This window comes from Takifugu rubripes, chromosome 1 (genome assembly GCF_901000725.2).
Source record: "Takifugu rubripes chromosome 1, fTakRub1.2, whole genome shotgun sequence".
Lineage (NCBI taxonomy): Eukaryota > Metazoa > Chordata > Actinopteri > Tetraodontiformes > Tetraodontidae > Takifugu > Takifugu rubripes.
The window spans coordinates 558,201-579,158 of record NC_042285.1 but is presented as its reverse complement, the minus strand read 5'-3'; the positions used below and the strand labels follow the sequence as shown (position 1 = coordinate 579,158).

General features: G+C 50.9%; 1 protein-coding gene across 7 annotated transcripts; it reads left to right on the top strand.

Moving 5' to 3' along the window:
- The first annotated feature begins 1,302 nt into the window (after positions 1–1,302).
- Positions 1,303–11,734, top strand: LOC115251505 (actin cytoskeleton-regulatory complex protein pan-1-like). Of its 7 annotated transcripts, none has more exons than XM_029844032.1 (6): positions 1,304–2,272; positions 7,474–8,225; positions 8,319–8,446; positions 8,544–8,660; positions 8,847–8,986; positions 10,923–11,734. In XM_029844032.1, exons 1-6 carry the CDS (start codon positions 2,184–2,186, stop codon positions 11,011–11,013), a joined length of 1,317 nt encoding a protein of 438 aa, XP_029699892.1. In that variant the 5' UTR covers positions 1,304–2,183; the 3' UTR covers positions 11,014–11,734. The 7 variants fall into 7 exon arrangements, with proteins under 7 accessions (XP_029699906.1, XP_029699892.1, XP_029699869.1 ...); XM_029844009.1 differs by having other exon boundaries at positions 8,319–8,461; positions 8,529–8,660; XM_029844023.1 differs by having other exon boundaries at positions 1,306–2,272; positions 8,529–8,660.
- Positions 11,735–20,958: the final 9,224 nt, after the last annotated feature.

Sequence of the window (20,958 nt, the reverse complement as noted above, 5' to 3'; positions counted from 1 at the left end):
TGACCTTGACGGTCTAATCTCAGGGGGTCCAGGATCTAAAGGTCGTTGATGGTTCCAGGTGGTTTTGGACCCACTCTGGGTTCAGGGTGTGGCTATTGTCTCCTGACGTGATCCCAACCGGAGAGTCCGTGGTTCTGTCTGACCTCCTCTTGGTCCTCTTTCCCATCTGTCTCCCCCCCCCCCCCCCCCATCTGTGGGACGTTCACTGACCGGCACTGTGTGGGAGAATCACCACTTCAGAGTGCTGACGTGCAGCACCGATCATGGATCCTAAACACCTGCCCCCTCCATGATGGGGTGACAGCAAGTGTGACCTGAAACATGATGGGATGCAGCAGCCTGGCCCCCCCCTCGGGTCCGGGTCACCACCCAGACCAGACCTCTGGTGGAGCTGGGCCGAACCAGACGCAGCTGAACTTTAATCTGGTGCTGCAGCGAAGCAGCATGAGGGTGGAGAGAAATGCTGCTGCGTCTGGAGCATCGCCCTTTGTTGCCATGGAAACGTCGGCGACTAAAACTCTTCACCCTCGTCAACAGACCAACAGCACAGACACGCTGGACTGGACTGCAGCTTTATTCTGGAAATCCAGATGTGAAACACTTTTTTTCATTTTCCTCTGTCGGCATGCTAACGTTAGCATTTATGGCTAACGTTAGCATTTATGGCTAACGTTAGCATTTATGGCTAACAGAACAGTCCAGAAGAGTGGGACCAACGGCATCACCGACAAATACTGCAAACAGCTTCATGAAAGAATGTTGTGTTGTTGTGCATATTTTTGGTGTGTGTGTGTGTGTGTGTGTGTGTGTGTGTGTGTCTGAGAGAGAGAGAGAGAGAGAGAGGTGGAGATAGAGCAAGTGTAGAGCAACAACTAAACTACATATTTATGCCCCCCCCTCCACACACACACACACACACACACACATTCACTCCCTCCCACACACACACACATTCACGCCCCCCCTCCACACACACACACACACATTCACTCCCTCCCACACACACACACATTCACGCCCCCCCTCCACACACACACACACATTCACTCCCTCCCACACACACACACATTCACGCCCCCCCCTCCACACACACACATTCACTACCTCCCACACACACACATTCACTCCCTCCACACACACACACACACACATTCACTCCCTCCCACACACACACACATTCACGCCCCCCCTCCACACACACATTCACTCCCTCCCACACACACACATTCACTCCCTCTCACACACACACATTCACCCCCTCCACACACACACATTCACTCCCTCCACACACACACACACACACACATTCACTCCCTCTCACACACACACATTCACCCCCCCCTCCACACACACACACACACAACCTGGTGGCGGTGAAAGGACGATGCGGTCCGAGCGATTGCGTAACATCCCCACAGAGGCGTCCAACAATCTGCCCGCCTGTTTGCGAGGACGCTCCAGCCAACAGCAGCGCTGCCATCTCCCGTCCTTTGTTCTGCTTCTATCTGTCAGACTCTTCTCAACGCCGGCCAGGACGGGCCTGGCTCCTCTTCTGTGGCCTCCTCTCGCGTCCTCTAGAACACTTTATATAACAGCCTTAAAGGTGCCGCCACCCAAAGTTTCACCACCAAGAAATTTCTTTTTCTTCTGTAATTTTTGGCGCCAGGGCCTCAAACATGCGTCCACCTGGTCTTGACTCATGAGACGTTGGCCGTGACCATCAGCAGAGGGTGTTTCCACGGTCATGTGACCCAGGAATGACCAGCTGACCTCCTGCTGAGGCACTTGGGAGGGTTGTGACACCCTCTCAAACAGTGAGCTGGAGACGTGCTTCAGCTCCTGATGGTTCCCACCAAAACACGGATCAAAGCACAAAGCTTTCCATGACTTTTGACCAAGATTATGAAAAACCTGGAGGTTTCTGGGGGGGGGGGGCAGGCTTTAACAGGAGCTCGACACATCTCCTGACAGACAAATGCATGCTGGCCCCTTCATAACCACTCCGATTCTCTTTCTCTCTTCTCTTTTCCCTCCTCCATTTGTATTTCTTCCATTCTCTCTCCTTCTTTCCTCCCCCATTCATTCTTTCCCTCCGCCACTCTTTTCTCCTGTTAACATCCTCAGCTGTGCTCAGACCCCTGCATGAGGCTAACACTCATAGCGGATTGGCTGTAGCTGCGTGCATGAGGAGCCCTGGGGCCCCACTCAAGCACAGGCAGGAGCAAGAGATGGAACGGGAGACAGGAAGCGCCCGTCGACAGGGGCCTCACAGGTACCACCACTGTCCCCCATGTCTCCTCAGCAGCACCTGTTCTGAACCACCTCACAGTCCTTGTCCTCCTCCTCCCCCTCACGTGGTGTACCCTCAGGTGTCTCCTGTGTGTGTGTGTGTGTGTGTGTGTGTGTGTGTGTGTGTGAGTGTGTGTGTGTGTGGGTGTGTGTGACCCACTCCTGTGTTGTCAGTTCTGCACAAACGCCCATAATCTGTTGGGTTCTGCGTTCTTGTGTGAGGGTGTAGGTTTGTCTTAACCACAACGACTTTAAACAGCAACTGACAAAAATACTGTTCATGTTTTAAAAAGTAGCTCCCATTAGTTGAAGCTGAAGCATCTCCAGCCCCCCCCTGGTGGTAGGTTGAGGTATAAGACCTGCTTTAGGGGGTCATTGGTAGGGTCATTAGTAGAGTCATTGATAGGGTCATTAGTAGAGTCATTGATAGGGTCATTAGTAGAGTCATTGATAGGGTCATTAGTAGGGTCATTGATAGGGTCATGGGTAGGGACATGGGTAGGGACATTGGGGGGGTTAATCTTAGGGTCATGGGTAGGGACATGGGTAGAGTTAGGGTCATGGGTAGGAACATGGGTAGGGTTAGGGTCATGGGTAGGAACATGGGTAGGGTCATTGATAGACTCATTGGTAGGGTCATGGGTAGGAACATGGGTAGGGTTATTGGTAGACACATTGGTAGGGACATGGTTAGGGTCATGGGTATGGACATGGGTAGGGTTAGGGTCATGGGTAGGAACATGGGTAGGGTTAGGGTCATGGGTAGGAACATGGGTAGGGTCATTGATAGACTCATTGGTAGGGTCATGGGTAGGAACATGGGTAGGGTTAGGGTCATGGGTAGGAACATGGGTAGGGTCATTGATAGGCTCATTGGTAGGAACATGGGTAGGGTTAGGGTCATGGGTAGGAACATGGGTAGGGTTAGGGTCATGGGTAGGAACATGGGTAGGGTCATTGATAGGCTCATTGGTAGGAACATGGGTAGGGTTAGGGTCATGGGTAGGAACATGGGTAGGGTTAGGGTCATGGGTAGGAACATGGGTAGGGTTAGGGTCATGGGTAGGAACATGGGTAGGGTTAGGGTCATGGGTAGGGTCATTGATAGGGTCATGGGTAGGTGTCAAGGGCCTCAGGGTTTGCTCCTCTGCCTTAAAGCTCAGCCAAAGCTCCCTGTTTTCCAGCTGGTTGTCGCTGGGAGGTCCAGTTTTTAAAGTGAAAGATCCCTTTAATGTTTTTAGATTCCATCCTAAAGCTTCTAGCAGAGCTGTATATCCCCAAATGTTTCAGGAGACGTTTTGTTGTTCAAACCTATGCGCCTGCTTCTGTGTGTGTGAGTGTGTGTTTTTGAAGCACACACACCTCTTTGTTGCCTGGGTTGGGGTGTGTTGCAGTGCAGTGAAATCTAGCTTCTGCCTTCACAACAGAGAGGGCGCCGCGCTGCTCTGTGCCTCGCCGCTTCGCTGCATTGTCGCTGTGCTGCTCTGCGTAGACGCGTGCTGCCAGAGCCTCCGTCCGCTGTGTGTCCTGCTGGAGTGTCCAGCACTCCTGGGCTGTGTGTTGTCCCGCGTGCAGCCTGTGTTTGTGTGTGTCCTGCTGTGTTAGTTGTGCTGCGTGAGGAGGTGGAAGGTGAGCGTCGACCGGGGCTGGAAGGCTGCGTTCAAGACCACAAACACTCCAATCAAAAGAATTCTTCATTCAAACTGTGGCTGTGTCCTAACCCCCCCTGTACCCTACATAGTGCCCTCAATAGTGTGGACGCCATTTTGAAATAGTGTCCGAATTGTTAGTGAGCATCGCTGGACCCTGTGTAGTGCACTCAATGTATCCCACAATGCACTGCGAAAAGTAGTGTACAAGCGATGCACCCGAACTCGGAAAATGTATCCCATCCCATCCGTAAAGGCTGATGGGATACATTTTCCGAGACATTTTTTAACGTAATTTCTACTGTGCGGTTTGATATATGAAATTTTTGGAAATAAGATTTTTTTTCAGTAGGGATCCAATATGATCATCTTAAAATATTACAACATAAATGTGTAAAAAAAAAAATCAACCAATCTTCACTGATCCCCCCCCTCACTTAAAATTGTTCTTCAGAATCGTCTGTTCCTCACCAGGCGACAGAATCTCAGTAAAAGAATATTTACATAGATGAAAAGTAGCTTTGATCCATTTTTTGATGAAAATTTGCTTTATTAAATGTTTTCACTACAGCGGAATATGACTTGAGAATGTTCCATCACGTCTTGGCTTGAAAATGTCAAGGGACACTAAATATTTTAGGTAATAAGTAATTATTATTGTATTATTATTGACATTAATATTTCATTTTATTATATAAAGTTAGTTATAGGGTAAAATATCGCATTTTCATAAAATGACCGCTGAATGGCCACTTTTCCCGGCGACCGCTTCGTGATTATTATGCGACACCATGACGTCACTTTACGTAAATGACGCCGTTGCCCGAATGCTAACTTTAAATTGAGTAGTTCACTCAACCCACGATAGTGAGTAGTGAACAGGGAACGAGGGGGTGGAGTCGGACACAGCCCGACGTCAGTCCAGATGGAGACAGGTGGTCCGAATCTAGCAATCAATCAATCAAAAGTGCAGATTTTTCATTCAAATCTAAACAAATAATCACCAACAGAGTTGAAATCGATGATGTCACAATAGTGAACAACTTCAAATCTTCAAATTAAATGGATGATTTAGTGTGTTGAAATCAAAAGACTCTTTGGTTTTGGAGCTTTGCATTCATCTGTGCTGTGGTGACAGGACGTCCTCACGTCCTCCGATTGGTCAAAGGTCCTGAAATAAGTAGGACGTCCTCACGTCCTCTGATTGGTCAAAGGTCCTGAACTAAGCAGGACGTCCTCACGTCCTCCGATTGGTCAACAGTCCTGAACTAAACAGGACGTCCTCACGTCCTCCGATTGGTCAACAGTCCTGAACTAAGCAGGACGTCCTCACGTCCTCCGATTGGTCAACAGTCCTGAACTAAGCAGGACGTCCTCACGTCCTCCGATTGGTCAACAGTCCTGAACTAAGCAGGACGTCCTCACGTCCTCCGATTGGTCAACAGCCCTGAACTGAGCAGGACGTCCTCACGTCCTCTGATTGGTCAACAGCCCTGAAATAAGCAGGACGTCCTCACGTCCTCCGATTGGTCAACAGTCCTGAACTAAGCAGGACGTCCTCACGTCCTCCGATTGGTCAACAGTCCTGGACTAAACAGGACGTCCTCACGTCCTCCGATTGGTCAACAGTCCTGGACTAAGCAGGACGTCCTCACGTCCTCCGATTGGTCAACAGTCCTGAAATAAGCAGGACGTCCTCACGTCCTCCGATTGGTCAACAGTCCTGAAATAAGCAGGACGTCCTCACGTCCTCCGATTGGTCAACAGTCCTGAACTAAGCAGGACGTCCTCACGTCCTCCGATTGGTCAACAGTCCTGAACTAAGCAGGACGTCCTCACGTCCTCCGATTGGTCAACAGTCCTGAACTAAGCAGGACGTCCTCACGTCCTCCGATTGGTCAACAGTCCTGAACTAAGCAGGACGTCCTCACGTCCTCCGATTGGTCAACAGTCCTGAACTAAGCAGGACGTCCTCACGTCCTCCGATTGGTCAACAGTCCTGAAATAAGCAGGACGTCCTCACGTCCTCCGATTGGTCAACAGCCCTGAAATAAGCAGGACGTCCTCACGTCCTCCGATTGGTCAACAGTCCTGAACTAAGCAGGACGTCCTCACGTCCTCCGATTGGTCAACAGTCCTGAAATAAGCAGGACGTCCTCACGTCCTCCGATTGGTCAACAGTCCTGAAATAAGCAGGACGTCCTCACGTCCTCCGATTGGTCAACAGCCCTGAAATAAGCAGGACGTCCTCACGTCCTCTGATTGGTCAACAGCCCTGAAATAAGCAGGACGTCCTCACGTCCTCTGATTGGTCAACAGCCCTGAACTAAGCAGGACGTCCTCACGTCCTCTGATTGGTCAACAGCCCTGAACTAAACAGGACGTCCTCACGTCCTCTGATTGGTCAACAGTCCTGAACTAAGCAGGACGTCCTCACGTCCTCTGATTGGTCAACAGTCCTGAACTAAGCAGGACGTCCTCACGTCCTCTGATTGGTCAACAGTCCTGAACTAAGCAGGACGTCCTCACGTCTTCTGATTGGTCAACAGTCCTGAACTAAGCAGGACGTCCTCACGTCCTCTGATTGGTCAACAGTCCTGAACTAAGCAGGACGTCCTCACGTCTTCTGATTGGTCAACAGTCCTGAACTAAGCAGGACGTCCTCACGTCCTCTGATTGGTCAACAGTCCTGAAATAAGCAGGACGTCCTCACGTCCTCCGATTGGTCAACAGTCCTGAAATAAGCAGGACGTCCTCACGTCCTCTGATGTCTGCAGAACTTTGAACCAGCAACATTGACAAGAAGCAACTTGTTGCTGTTGAATTTGCAGCTCCGTTAAAGTGGATTCAAACTAAAGGTGACTGAAGTGTGGGGACAGTAGGATGAAGAGGAGGAGGATGAAGAGGAGGAGGATGAAGAGGAGCTCAGCCTTTTATCACCGTCCTCCTCTCCTCTATTGATCAACACCAGGCTGATTTATAACTTGCTGCTGCAAAGCCTGCTGGGTAATTACTGAGGCACAGTTAGTGTGGGGGATGGGTGGAGACACATGTTGGCTTCTGCACGCACACACACACACGCACACACACACACGCACACACACACCACCTTTTAAAGTTCATTTACAGTTACAGCCTGCACATGCGCTGCTTGAGCGTGCACGTGGCTGCGGACCCCCTAACACGCATCGGTCCTGCTGCGTCAGATTTCTGTCTTTTGGTTGAGAAAGTTCCATCTGGTGCCTGAGGAATGGAGCAGCATGGCTACAGGAAGGCTGCATCGTGTGTGTGTGTGTGTGTGTGTGTGTGTGTGTGTGTGTGTGTGTGTGCGTGGGTGTGTGTGCCCGCGTGTGTGTGTGTGTGTGTGTGTGTGTGTGTGTGTGTGTGTGCGTGGGTGTGTGTGCCCGCGTGTGTGTGTGTGTGTTTATCCTGGTTTGTGACCTTCCCTCTGCAGTAACTCACCTGACGTCACAGCAGCTCTTTCTTCCTCGGGGGGGCCGACTGACTGACGCCCTCCCCATCTTCTGTCCTCCAGTGAACAGCCTGACCCGGTCCAAGTACTGCTGACACCCAGTCAGGAGGAGGAGGAGGACCAGGCCGCGCCCAGACAGGACTCAGCTTTGGGCCAGGACCCCACCCACCCTGGAGCTGCGCTTGTCCGGAGCAGCCCTCACCCCTGTGAACCTTGTAGGGAGGTGGAGCAGGACGGAGGGGTAGGGAAGAGAGGGGAGGAGGGTGAGGCTGGTAGGGAGGGGGTGGGGGTGAGGCTGTGCGAGTTGCTGCAGGTGGGGGGGGTGAGCGTCAGACCTCTGGGGAGACATTTGGCCATTTCCCTGCCCTCGCTTCCTCTGCGCCTCTGGGATCCGCACGGCTCACACCTGGAACCCCTTCACACACACCCTCCCCCCCCATCCTCGCCTCCTCCCCCACCTTCTTCTGTGGAATCTTCTGGGCCAAGCAAACCTTTCACGCCCCTCTGGCAGCCCCCCCGGCCCCACTCGTCCGCCACGGCCGCTCCGCCCTGGCCACCCGACAGCACGCCTCACTGGTCCTCCTGGAGCCTGGACGGTCCCAACGCGGTGGTGACACCATACGACACCCCCCCAGACCGCTGCATCCCCATCCAGACGCAGACCTCCGGCCAGCACGCCAGCTTCAGCTGCCAGTCCTCTCCGGGTCACTACAGCTCCCAGCATGCCCTGGGGCGCCACAGCTGTGACCACGAAGAGGCAGAGCTGTCTGAGCTGGACTCCCTATATCAAGCCAGCCTCTTAGCTGGGAGGACAGGTACACACACACACACACACACACACACACACACACACACACACACACACACACAGTGTTTTGAGCAGCATCCTCCTCCGTGTGTGTGTTCAGGCTGCAGCCCGTCAGAGAGGCTTATATCCAGGGTGGGAGGGCAGGCTCGCTCCAAGACCCCCAACGCAGACATGGAGAGGAGTGCGTACGGGGCGGACTGCACCAGAAGCCCCGCCTACCTCAACAAGGTGACGTCTATGCAGGTATCCCTCGCAGGTATCTCTCGTGGCTTTGCGTTCCAGCACCGACAGACATTTTGTAACCCCTCAGCCAATGGCGTTGCAGGACTTCCGTTTGGGGGCGGAGCCTGATGATGGGGAGAACCCGAGGCGAATCGGACGCAGCCTGAGCGGAACCGTGGTGGCGTCGCGTCGCGGTCGTCTGACCGCCACCCGCAGCTTTGTGAGTTGGACTTCCTGCGCTCTGCTGCCGCCTCGTGGCCGCGCTCTGGAACTGCACTTGCCTGATGTCCTGTCGCTTCACATTCTGCTGTTCCCTGTGCTCTTCTCCCCCTCTTGCTGTTCGTCTCCTTCCGGTCCTGCTTTTCCATCCGGGACGTGTCCATCTGTCCCTCTCTCTGTCTCTAAGGTGAAGCAGGCTGATGTCAGTCCCCTCTCCCTGCTTACTTCCTCTTTTCTGAGTCCCTGTTGCTCCTCCACCACCATCACCTCCTCCATCCTCCTCATCACCAACACCTCCTATCACCACCTCCCTCCTCCGCTTCACAGGTAAAGACTGCACTGAGCTCATATGATGTTTTATTAAGGGGAACAGTCTCGGCTCCCTTTGGTGCCAGATCGGACTCCAATGACAAACTCTCCATTTGGGAATTTGGGAATCTTCTTTGGGTTGTAAAACCAGATGAATCTGGCACCAAAGTAAGCGAAGCTGGTTTTTGTGCCTGGTAAAAATGTGACGCGTCAAAACTTCATATTTTTCTGTCCCCTTGAGGTCATTTTAAACTCCGTGCACGTTCCTGCCACCGTGCACGCTAGCTCATGTTACACTTCCATGAACTTCCTCTTAAATTCATCCATGAACGGACGCCTCAGGTGATCGTTTTACCCGTAAATCTGCCCAAACCTCAGAGGTTGTGGGGCTCTGGTGGATCTCTCTGGACCCGTGTTCTGTAGCAGCAGGTTCTGGCCCGGCCCGGGTCAGTGCTAACGTCAGCCGTCTGTCTCTCCTGGCAGGAGGTGTCGGGCGGCGCCGGGGCCTTCTGGTTGTGTCTGACAGGCGTCAGGTTGTCCTCCAACGGTCCCTCACAGCTTCAGTAACGTCGCAGCCTGGTCCGTCTCCAGCTCAGCCCCCCTACGTGGACCCGGGGTCGGCTCTGGGGGATCGGCCCGCCATCCTCGTCCTGCTCGCTGTATTTTTTGGAACATGCAAAGGCAGCCACATGCACGCTCACATGCACAGCTGTGCGCCCTGCTTCGCCTCCCCTCACCTTCTCACCTTCTTGTCTATGCAGTCATTCTGACCCCTAACTCCAACCTCACCCCCAGCGGGCCCTCGTCCTCCTGGGACTCTTGTCTTTGCCCCCCTCCTGGGCTCTCAGAGGGTTCCTCTGTGCGATCAACCTGGTTGGAGAGCCTCGGCTCACACCTTCTCTGGATCCCATTGAAGCCCCCCCCACACACGGGACCCTCGGCTCAGGAGGAGGCTCTCACCACGAAGCCACGCCTCTTCCTCTTTCTTTAGGGCATTTCCTGCTGGGACGCTCACGTAGCCTGAGTGACAGGCCTGTTTCTCCTTCCTGAGACGGAACTCTCATCACAACCGTCTTGTACAGACAAACTGACGTATGAAACCTGTATGTTAGTGAATAAGACCTTATGGAATGTTGATAATGATCATTAACAAATCTTGGTACATTTAACAGTGATACTTCCTCACGTCTGCATTCCCAGTAGGAGTGGAGTGCACTTCAAAAGTGTCTAGCTGGAGCCCCCCCCCCAAAAAAACCAGACTAAAACACTCGCTGACCTACTGACGGCCCTCCCGTTTCTACCGGGAGATTAAACAGAGAAGCTTTTTTCTTTCCTCCCCCCTCGCTCTCGCTCTTTTCTTTCTCCCAAAGAGGAACTAGAAACAGGAACCACGGGCGGAAGGAGACGCAACAGGGAAACGCTTCGCCTGAGCGGAGCGATGATACAAGTGCACTTTGTGGAGGTCAGAGATGTTTGAAAGGCTGCAGGTGATCTTATTACCCCCCCCCCCCCCCCCACTGAAGCCTGGATGTGAGCAGGAGACTCGTCTTCACTGACGTGTCCAGCGTCAACGTGCTTTATATGACGTATTTGAGGTATATTTTCAGAGATGTCAACCCTTCCTCAGTTGTATCGACCCCCCCCCGCAGCACCAAGGAGCTTTCTGACATGTGCAGAGTACATATATTCTATGCTTTATTCTAAAACCTATGATAACTAAGTCCTTATACGAGAGGCCAATGTAAATCTAGCCGAAGTCGACAGATTGTTGGAACTAAACCAAAGGTTGGCGCTGAACTCAGAGAGTCTGTTGAACGTTCGCCACTTTCTTTTCTTCTGGCTCCGTTTCTTGATGGTTTCCTTGTTTTTCGGGTTCTGGATGTGGGAGAATGTAGCCAATTGTAGCGCATGAGTCTGCTATGCAAATCAACCCTCCCTCGCTATCCTGTATCAGAGACAGCCAGGAGGCCACACCCCCCCGCGACGGGCGCTCTCACCTGGAGATGAAGATGAGGAGGAGGAGGAGGAGGAGGAGGAGACGTTAAAGCTGCTGGGAACTTTGCTGCTCTGCATCGAAGTCGCTCTTTTAACCGATGGGATGCAAAAAGAGCGACCTGCTGGGGAGGGAGAGCAGGAGTGAGTGAGTGAGTGTGACATTAGTGACAGGGTGAACGTGACATCAGGGTGAACGTGAACGTGACATCAGGGTGAACGTGAACGCGACATCAGGGTGAACGTGAACGCGACATCAGGGTGAATGTGAACGCGACATCAGGGTGAACGTGAACGCGACATCAGGGTGAACGTGACATCAGGGTGAACGTGAACGCGACATCAGGGTGAACGTGACATCAGGGTGAACGTGAACGCGACATCAGGGTGAACGTGACATCAGGGTGAATGTGACATCAGGGTGAATGTGAACGCGACATCAGGGTGAACGTGAACGTGACATCAGGGTGAACGTGAACGTGACATCAGGGTGAACGTGAACGCGACATCAGGGTGAACGTGACATCAGGGTGAACGTGAACGCGACATCAGGGTGAACGTGAACGCGACATCAGGGTGAACGTGACATCAGGGTGAACGTGTGTTTGTGAGCGATGGCCAGAGAGGAGGGGAGGTGGCGCTGGTGGTCGGGTCTGTGTGGGTGTGTGTAGACTGTGTGTTAGTCCTGGGGTGGTGTTGCTCGGGGAAAGAGGGAACCTGTATTTTTGCAATAAAGTTATTACCGATGCACCCCCACAGGGGGCGCCACCACCATGCTGGGTCTCAGCGTTGTCATTTCATGTTGAAGATTGCCAGTTAAAAGCTATCGTTTAAATCCTCGTGCACGTTTAGCATTTCTGTCAGAAAAGAGGAGTTAAACTGTTACATTCCCCCAGTCAAACATTCTCCTGCAACTATCTCGAAGATGAACCAAAGTCTCCAACTTGTCTGAACCAGCACTTCTTCCTCCCGCCACCAGGCGGCAGCAGTGACCCGCCGAGCCGCCACGCGGAGCGTTCATCCGCACTGACGTCACGGACACGGTGTTAAGTTGGAACCAACATCCTCCCAACCTGATTTAAAGACAAACCTTGTTTCAGGTGTTTGCGAGTTCAAATCTCTTGTTTTATACTCGAGTTAAAAAAAAAAGAACAGAACATTTCAAACCTTTGAAGGAAGAATCAAAGCAAATCAAACGTTCGCTCTATAAGATAAAAGTGGTTCTGCTGAGAAGAGGTTGGTGATAGTAAAGGAAACAGGTTACCTGGTACCTGCTCTGGTTACCTGCTCTGGTTACCTGTCTTATCCTATCTGGTTAATATTTTAGGCAGCTAATCTCAGGCAGCATTTCCACCGCCAGGTGGCGCAATAATCCGTCTGCCTGAATAAAGATGAGAAGAATCTGTGCAGTCACTCATGGTGAAATACTGTTGGTGAACCCAAAGTTAATTTGGACTTACATTTTACATTTTTATTGACTTTATTCCTTAATAAATGAGGCGACGCTCGCTGAGAAGATCACAACAGGTCTCGTAATATTTCTAAAAGTCTGCCAACGTTTGCCGTGGATGAGGGGAACACTTTTCCTTGAGTCGGGACCAAAGTGGAGATATTTGGTTTTGAGACTCGAGGCTCTGAGCCTCAGTGAACAGGAACCAGAACCTCTGCAAAAACACCCAGAACCGTTGCAACAAAAGTGCAGCTCGGTTCTGTTTGCTATGATAATGAAGCAAAATTAAAAACCTGTTTGCTTTAATAGCAGAAAGAGCCTCATTTCCAGAGGTCTGAGAAGAGAAAGTTCTCCCGTCCAGAGAAGGTGGACGACTGGACCCACAAAGACCCGTTTCGACCAATCAGATGGTCAAAACCGTGGGAGGAAATAATGAATCAGAATCAGTGTGGCGCACAAATCTAAATCTTTACTGGAGCTTTACGGGACAGCGGCGCCAGGGTGGGTTAGCATTGTTAGCACATTCAGCTCACAGCTAGTAAAGAAAAGCAAATGAAGCTAAAGGAAACGGTTTAAGTGAGCGACACATCTGGAACGTTTTTGCCTTTTGTTGGTCAAAGCTTGGCCGGTGACCTTTCACCCCTGGATTAGATTAAAACCCGAACCCTTGGCTGGGGCCGGTCCAGGGACAGAGGTCCTCTGTTGGCCTCTACAGGTGACTGGGGCACAGCAGGTGCTTCAGCAGGTGCTTCAGCAGGTGCTTCAACATCTGCCGTGCAGAGGTGGTGGAGAGCGTGTTGTCCTGGACCAGTCCTCTCCCCACACCAGGGGTCCGTCTGGGTCTGATCAGGGTCCTTGTCTCATCTGCTAAATGCTGGGAGGTCTTTAGGTCCTCCAGCCGTAACCTAGCTAATTCTGGTAATCATGTTCAGGAACCGGATGCTGCTCGTCACGCGTGTGTTTTTGGAAATCAGACGGAGGAGCCAGAAAATGTGTGATTCCCTGTTTCCGTTTCATCGTTTCTCTCTGAGCTCAAAATAGCTTCTGCAGAAGCGTGACATCGTTAAATTTATTGTGAATGAAGGCGTCTCACGGGACAATGCTACGCTACGCTACGCCTCTGTTTCAGGGGACATCGGCTCCATATAGTTGAGGTCTATTTCCATCCTCCCTTCTCCTCTGGGTTCTCTGGGTTCTCTCCGTTCTCCGCTCGCCCTTCCTCCCGCTGGCGCCGCGTCGTTGGTGTGGCGCCGAGCTGCCCGTCAACGCGAGGGGTGCACGTGCAGGAGGATTCACGTGTGGTGAGTCGGCAGACACGCTCGCGGAGGGAGTCATCCTGAGCTAAAATTAGCTCGTCGTCTGTGGAGAAGCCAGTGAAGACGAGAGCAGGAGGGAAATAGAAAGTTGGGGTTATTTTTATCGCAGCATCGTTTCTGCTGCCGCCCAGACGTGAATTCTCTGTAAAAACCCTTTGGCCTCTTGTGGAATTTAGTGTTCTAATTTTAGCTGCTTCTACCCGTCCTGAGGTACGAGCTGTTGTTGTGGGAAGTTGTTTCATCAAAAATCGAGAACTTCTGGATTCTCGCACACTCTGACCTTCAGAACAGCCTTTTCTTAGCGGGAACTTCACTAAAATCCGTCCACCTGAGGAGGAAGCTGATGGTTGAGCCCACAGCGATGTAGCATTGCTGGGTAACCTACCCCGGGCCACATAGTTGCCATAGCAACCACATTGAAGGCATCGATCTACTACACGTACACGTACTTGGCTCCCATTCATCATTTCATCTATCACTTCATTCACTGATGGAGTTGCTTTCGACCCCTGAAGTTGGTTTTCTGGTGATACCGATACTGTTCCGATACCGATACTGTTCCGATACGATACTGTTCCGATACCAATACTGTTCCGATAGATACTGTTCCGATACGATACTGTTCCGATACCGAGTAACTTGATGTGTGAGGTCAAAAAAGTCAGGAAAAAAGGAAAAATCAGGAAAAAGTGATTCCTGACGTCTCTTTCCATCTTTCTGCCCCCTGGATAAATATTCTTTCGTGTGTTTTTTTTTCAAATCTATTTGTAGCTTCGTGAGATGTCACTAAACTTTTAAACACACACACACTCACGCACACACACGCCTGCACTGTGCTTTTGGGGTGAGAGCTTTTGTCTTTGTGAAGCTCCTCAGCTGTGGTCACGTTCAGAGCGGCAGATTTGAGGCATCAGAGGGGGAATAGGGGGGGGGGGGGGCATCATGGGAATACCGAATAATGCCCCGGAAGTGAGGACCAAGCTGTAATCACAGCAATTATTCCCATCAGAACAACTGCTCTTTATTTCCAGCTGTGTTCTGTCCGTGCTGAGGGAAGCTTTCACATGCTGAACCGAACCCTCGATCTGTCGATCTAACGTTGGCGTGGCCACGAGGTCCCGGAAGAGTAGACGTTTCTTATTCCTCCTCATCGTTCTCCGTCTCCGTGCTCTTTCCCCTTACGCTCATCTCTCCCTGCTTCATCCCTCCAGATCCGCTAGCTTAAGCGAGCCGCTTCATTAGAAAAGAACGCTGCAGTGATCCAGTGAAGTGTTGTATTCTTCAACAAGATCACCAACACAATAGGAATCACGACAACGGGCTCCAGAAGGGATCCAGCGGATCCGTGGTTGTGAAGACGTCCTCCTCCCCAACACCAGCGGGTTAAATCCTCCTTCTGGTCGACCTGCTGCATCCTGTAGCTGCCTGGACTCAGGCCGCAGACCATCATTTCCAACAGCAGGAAGGTGACTAATCCCACAGCTTTGTTCCTCTCATACGTGATGTTCGCCTTCAAAGATCTCAGAACCTCAACCTGGCCTACGAGCACCAGCAGCCAGCCAGAAAGGGAAGCGCCAGTAGAATCACCGGTGGCTTCCTGAAGACCACGGAGACCATCACCCCTGTAGGCTCCTGATCCACCGATCGGGTTATTCCTGATCGTAGCCGTAGCATCACCTCTGTTAGCCAGTTAGATGCTGGGTGAGTTACACAGTTACCGTGGACGACAACAACACTGTCACGTAGCTTTAGCAAACGAGTCCCCATCAGCTGCTCACCTGTTGCCCTTCCAGGTGAATATACCAGCCACTGCCCTTTTCCCAGAGCCCAGTTTACAGACCGGTACAAAGGAATCGCGCGGCACCTTTCTGCTCTCAACATAATGGAGCTGAGTCGATCGATTCGCTCTCGACTGGCTTTAACACGAGAACGCCATCGCCTGTCGAAACATTCCGGATGATTCTGATTTCGCTCTGACAGACGGCACTCGGGGGTCGTTTGGACCACATGTGAGCTGCTGATTGCTGCCTGAAAGGAGGAGGGTTGGGGGGCGTTCAAGTGCTGCTTCTGCTCAAACAAGAGAAGGAGGATTTCACAGCCTCTGTGGGGACCATCAGAACCTGTCAGGGGCTAAAACAGGAACATTTGCAGTCCCAGTCTCCTGCAGGGATCCTGGCAGCCTGTACCAGGTCGTTAGGGTCATGTAGCACATTGATGGAGCGTTAGTGGGAACACGTGGTCTTTGGAAAGTTCACACAAGATTGTAAGTTTGTTAATGCAGAAAAGAGATCCGAAGGAGTTCAGGCTGGAAAACATCGGCTTTATATCAGAAGAATCGTACGATCTTTACTTTCTTCTCCGTTATTATTCCATTAACAAGAGACGTCCTTCAATCTTAAAGATAAGGAGCAAACGAAAGCAGCGAGATGTTGTGTAGGTTCAGGGGGACGCGAACACATCACCTCTGGTGAGACGTGCAGGAGATTAATGGATGCACTTCACTGTCAAATGTGTGTGTGTGTGTGTGTGTGTGTGTGTACATGTGTTAACGTGCTAACTCCATGATCCTTCATCAGCTCCAGTGCTGCTAACACTTGTGTGTGAGTGTGTGTTTGGCCACACACACTTCCTGAACACATCACACTGACATTCTGTCAGAAGAAAACATCTCGTGTGCCAGCAGATAATTATCTTTAATTAAAGAGCTCCACTTTATTTGCACTCATCTGAGCACCTTCACACTCCATGTTTTAATCTTCCGACTGATTTCACGTCACGTCCTCTCTTCACTTCCTGTTAGGATGAACTCTGGGAATGCAGAATTCCGGATTCTGTGGGTCAAATTGGGTCTATAACAGATTCTCCTTTGTGCTCTTCCAGCTTCAAAGAGGTTGAGTCTTATCGATCAGAGTGAAATCAAACAGTCAAACATCCCAAACTCAGCTTGTATGCAGACGATATTCTTCTTTACGCTCCGGTCCATCAGTAGTTCATCAGGCTCCTCCATCGAGGAGACCACGTCCACCCGTCTGCCTCTGTCCCATCATGGGTCAATCAAATAAAATAACCTAATGAAAAGCTCTCGTTATCTGTCAACCCAAACCAGCTCCATCAAACCTGGTCTCCATTTTGAATCAGACCTGCAGGTGTTGGGACAGTCTGCAGGGTCCACCTTGTCCATCTGACTCTGTGACCTGAGGAAGAGATTCTTTCAGCCAAATACTGATTTTCTTGGCGTCCAACCTTGTGTCAAAGGCAGATGTGCTCATCTGCACACAAAAGCACCTGACAGGCAACGTTAATGAGCAGCAGGTCAAAGGAACGCCGCTAAAGATGGCTGATTACCAGCGGCAACACAAAAGGGCCAGATGTCATTAACATGGAAACCATGGAGAGGAACCATCACCTCCCCTGGTCCTTATCCTCCCACCTCATCTCTCCTTCACCACTCTTGGTTCTTGACTGTTGACAGTAACAGTGTCTCACATTCAGCTAAACAAGTGAACTGGAACCAGACGAGAGTGAAACTGGTGCAGCGTAGCGCAGCTAACGTGGAGGTGTAACCATCCCCCTGGACCTGTGAATGATGACTGGGGACTAGCTGCAACCCATCAACCAGGCAACGGTTGCTCTGAGCAAAGAGCCTCGTTCAGCAGATGTCTTTCATCTATGTTTCTTTAGGATCTTAATTGGAAGAATTCTGATAATTAACACCAAAAACGGCTTCTTCTGTTCCTCAGATAAAGAGAGCGTCCATCAAGGTCGCGTCATTGACCTTCAGAGTAAAAGACACACAGCATGAAAACAGTGATTAGGTTTAACATTAGTTAAATTTACTCATTCCATCCGATTGTTGAAGGACGTATGTGAGAAACGGCAAAGACCAGCGTTTAAAGGCAGGACGCAGAGATGTGGAGGGTGAGCTGTGGATTAACGCTAATGCCACTAGAACACGGCCCGGTTGCCCTCTGGGATGGTAATCCCTCCTCTTAATCTGACCTCTGACGGTGGTGCTGATGGGAGCTGCATCTGAGCTCAGGTTAGCTGAAGAACACCACTTATTATCCTGATTCTCCTGAAAAGTAGGTCCTCCGCCTTTGATCCTCGACCTCTGATACGGAGGAGGTGTGACACCTTTATTCAAACGTGCACGACAGGAAAGTGTTTGGGAGGATTGTTCGTTTGCTGTTCGTTGTAACGAGCGTGAGCGTAGAAATGTAAAGGTCTCGTCGCAGGCGAACGACAGGTGAGTCGCCGGATGTGCGTCGCCAGGGCAACCATTGTGTGAAATCAATAGTCATTACAGTTTTCCTTCTCACCGCACACAGAAATGTCAGAACGCACGGAAAAGCTGCGCTGATGATGTTTTTACTGGATCTGCGTTGTGTTGCCACTTTACGCTGTTTCTGTCTGACACAGGTGACCTCGCCTCCATGTGACGCTGCCGTCGGTAACCAGCCCGTCGGACCCACACGGTGACACGTGTGTCCTTGAGGAGACGCTGAAGGCGGCGACCTGAGCTGCTGCGGGTGCTCGTGATCCCACCACCGTCGTAAATCACGCGTGTAGCGTTTTGGATCAAGAGGATCTCTTTATATTCCGATGGGATGTCGGGCTTCCCGTCCTGCTTTTGTCCACTGAGCTGTAGCGGCTGTAGCTGCTCCGCCACTGCGTTCTGGCGCCCAGCGCCCCTTTGTGGCCTCCGTACGGCAGGTAAACGGGTTTCTATGGCGAGCACGAGTATTTACAGCAGCTTGGAGTCTCTTACAGGACGGGGTTGTTGGGTAAAATCTATTTGATGCCGATACGGACAATGATGAAAACTTCCTTCCCTCCTGGTGTTTCAAATGGATGTGATGGGCAGAGGAAGACGGCACTCAGACGGCTGGGCCGGACACCCCTGTTGCCTGGCAACAATAGTAGAAAGTACAGAATCACCCAGAAAAGAAGCACTTTTACTTCTGGAATTAAAACCAGAGACATTGCTCTTGGTTTGCGTCCCGCTCTCGCTGGGGCTCCAGCAGCGATGGCGTCCAACACCTGCTGCTCCCCATCAGTGAATGACTTCAATCTTCCATTTCCAGTGTCCTACCGGAGCAAAATGAAACGTACAGTAACAGTTAGTGAGCATCTGGTTTTCAGATTGCTGCAGACGTACAGCAGCACCGAGAGGCTGTGTGCTCGTGTGCCCCCCCCCCCATCGGCGAGGCAGAGTACTGCCGCCTCAGCACGTGCGTTTTAAATGCAGTTTTTTTCCAATCAACAACTATAAATGTCTCTCCAAGGTAGTTTTCTCTGTCAACTGGACTGTGTTTCTTCTCTTGAAGACGTTTCACCTTCCATCCAGAAGGCTTCTTCAGTTCTGAACTGTCTTTGGGAGGGTCGTTGGCAGGGTTGTTGGTAGGGTCTTTGGGAGGGTCGTTGGCAGGGTCGTTGGCGGGGTCGTTGGTAGGTTCGTTGGCGGGGTCGTTGGCAGGGTCGTTGGCAGGGTCGTAGGTAGGGTCATTGGGAGGGTCGTTGGCAGGGTCATTGGTAGGGTCATTGGGAGGGTCGTTGGCAGGGTCGTTGGCAGGGTCGTAGGTAGGTTCGTTGGCGGGGTCATTGGGAGGGTCGTTGGCAGGGTCGTTGGTGGGTCGTTGGTGGGGTCGTTGGGAGGGTCGTTGGTGGGTCGTTGGTGGGGTCGTTGGGAGGGTCATTGGTAGGGTCGTTGGTGGGGTCGTTGGCAGGGTCGTAGGTAGGTTCGTTGGCGGGGTCATTGGGAGGGTCGTTGGCAGGGTCATTGGTAGGGTCGTTGGGAGGGTTGTTGGAAGGTTCGTCCACCTAGTTTCGGTTGAGGTGTCTCCCCTTTGTCTGCTGGCTCACTTGGTGGTGAGTCTCCAGGTCTCCTGGAATGGTGTGAACGTTTGGTTTGTTGGTGGAAGGAGTGGAGGACTGCGTTGCTGTGGGTGACAGGAAGTGCCTCAGCCCACTATAACATGATGGTGAGGATGATGATAACTAGATGATGATGATACTGATGATGATGACACGATGATGATGCTGATGATCATGATGATGCTGATGATGATGATAACATGATGATGATGTTGTTTCTCATTTAACTGCACCTCAAAGTTCCTGATTCAGCCCATCTTTGAGTCACTGTTCAGAACTTCAGACAGCAGCTTGTATAAATGACATAAACAAGGCTGCACCTTTAAATCGAAACCACTAAATCACCACTAAATCACAACTAACTCACCACTAAATCACCACTAAATCACCACTAAATCACTACTAAATCACCACTAAATCACCACTCAATCACCACTAACTCACAACTAACTCTCCACTAAATCACCACTCAATCACCACTAACTCACAACTAACTCTCCACTAAATCACCACTCAATCACCACTAACTCACAACTAACTCTCCACTAAATCACAACTAACTCACCACTAACTCACCACTAACTCACCACTAACTCACTACTAACTCACCACTAAATCACCACTAAATCACTACTAACTCACCACTAAATCACCACTAACTCACTACTAAATCACCACTAACTCACCATCAACTCACCACTAACTCACCACTAAATCACCACTAGTTGACCACTAACTCACCACTAAATCACCACTAGTTCATCACTAACTCACCACTAAATCACCACTAACTCACAACTAACTCTCCACTAAATCACCACTCAATCACCACTAACTCACAACTAACTCTCCACTAAATCACAACTAACTCACCACTAACTCACCACTAAATCACCACTAACTCACTACTAACTCACCACTAAATCACTACTAACTCACCACTAAATCACCACTAACTCACTACTAAATCACCACTAACTCACCATCAACTCACCACTAACTCACCACTAAATCACCACTAGTTGACCACTAGCTCACCACTAAATCACCACTAGTTCATCACTAACTCACCACTAAATCACCACTAAATCACCACTAACTCTCCACTAACTCACCACTAACTCACCACTAACTCACCACGAAATCACCACTAACTCACCACTTTGTTGTTTCAAGTCTCGTTTGGCCACGTGCACAGTGACTGAAGTCATGTGTCCGTGAACTATGATGTCATCGTGGGCGTGGTTTAAGTTCAGTTCTCTTCCTCTTTGTTTACACAGCGTCTCAAGATCGTGACAGAAACCCGCAACCTGACCCTGAGCCAGCAACGGTGGCAGGAAAACCTCCCTTTAACAGGA

What these genes read in the sequence shown, in the direction of transcription:
- LOC115251505 (XM_029844009.1), top strand. Translation starts at nt 2,184, where the DNA reads ATGAGGAGCCCTGGGGCCCCACTCAAGCACAGGCAGGAGCAAGAGATG. An exon ending in CGTCGACAGGGGCCTCACAG is followed by an intron (nt 2,273 to 7,473) that starts GTACCACCACTG and finishes TCTGTCCTCCAG; the next exon opens with TGAACAGCCTGACCCGGTCC. An exon ending in TGACCGCCACCCGCAGCTTT is followed by an intron (nt 8,661 to 8,846) that starts GTGAGTTGGACT and finishes TCTGTCTCTAAG; the next exon opens with GTGAAGCAGGCTGATGTCAG.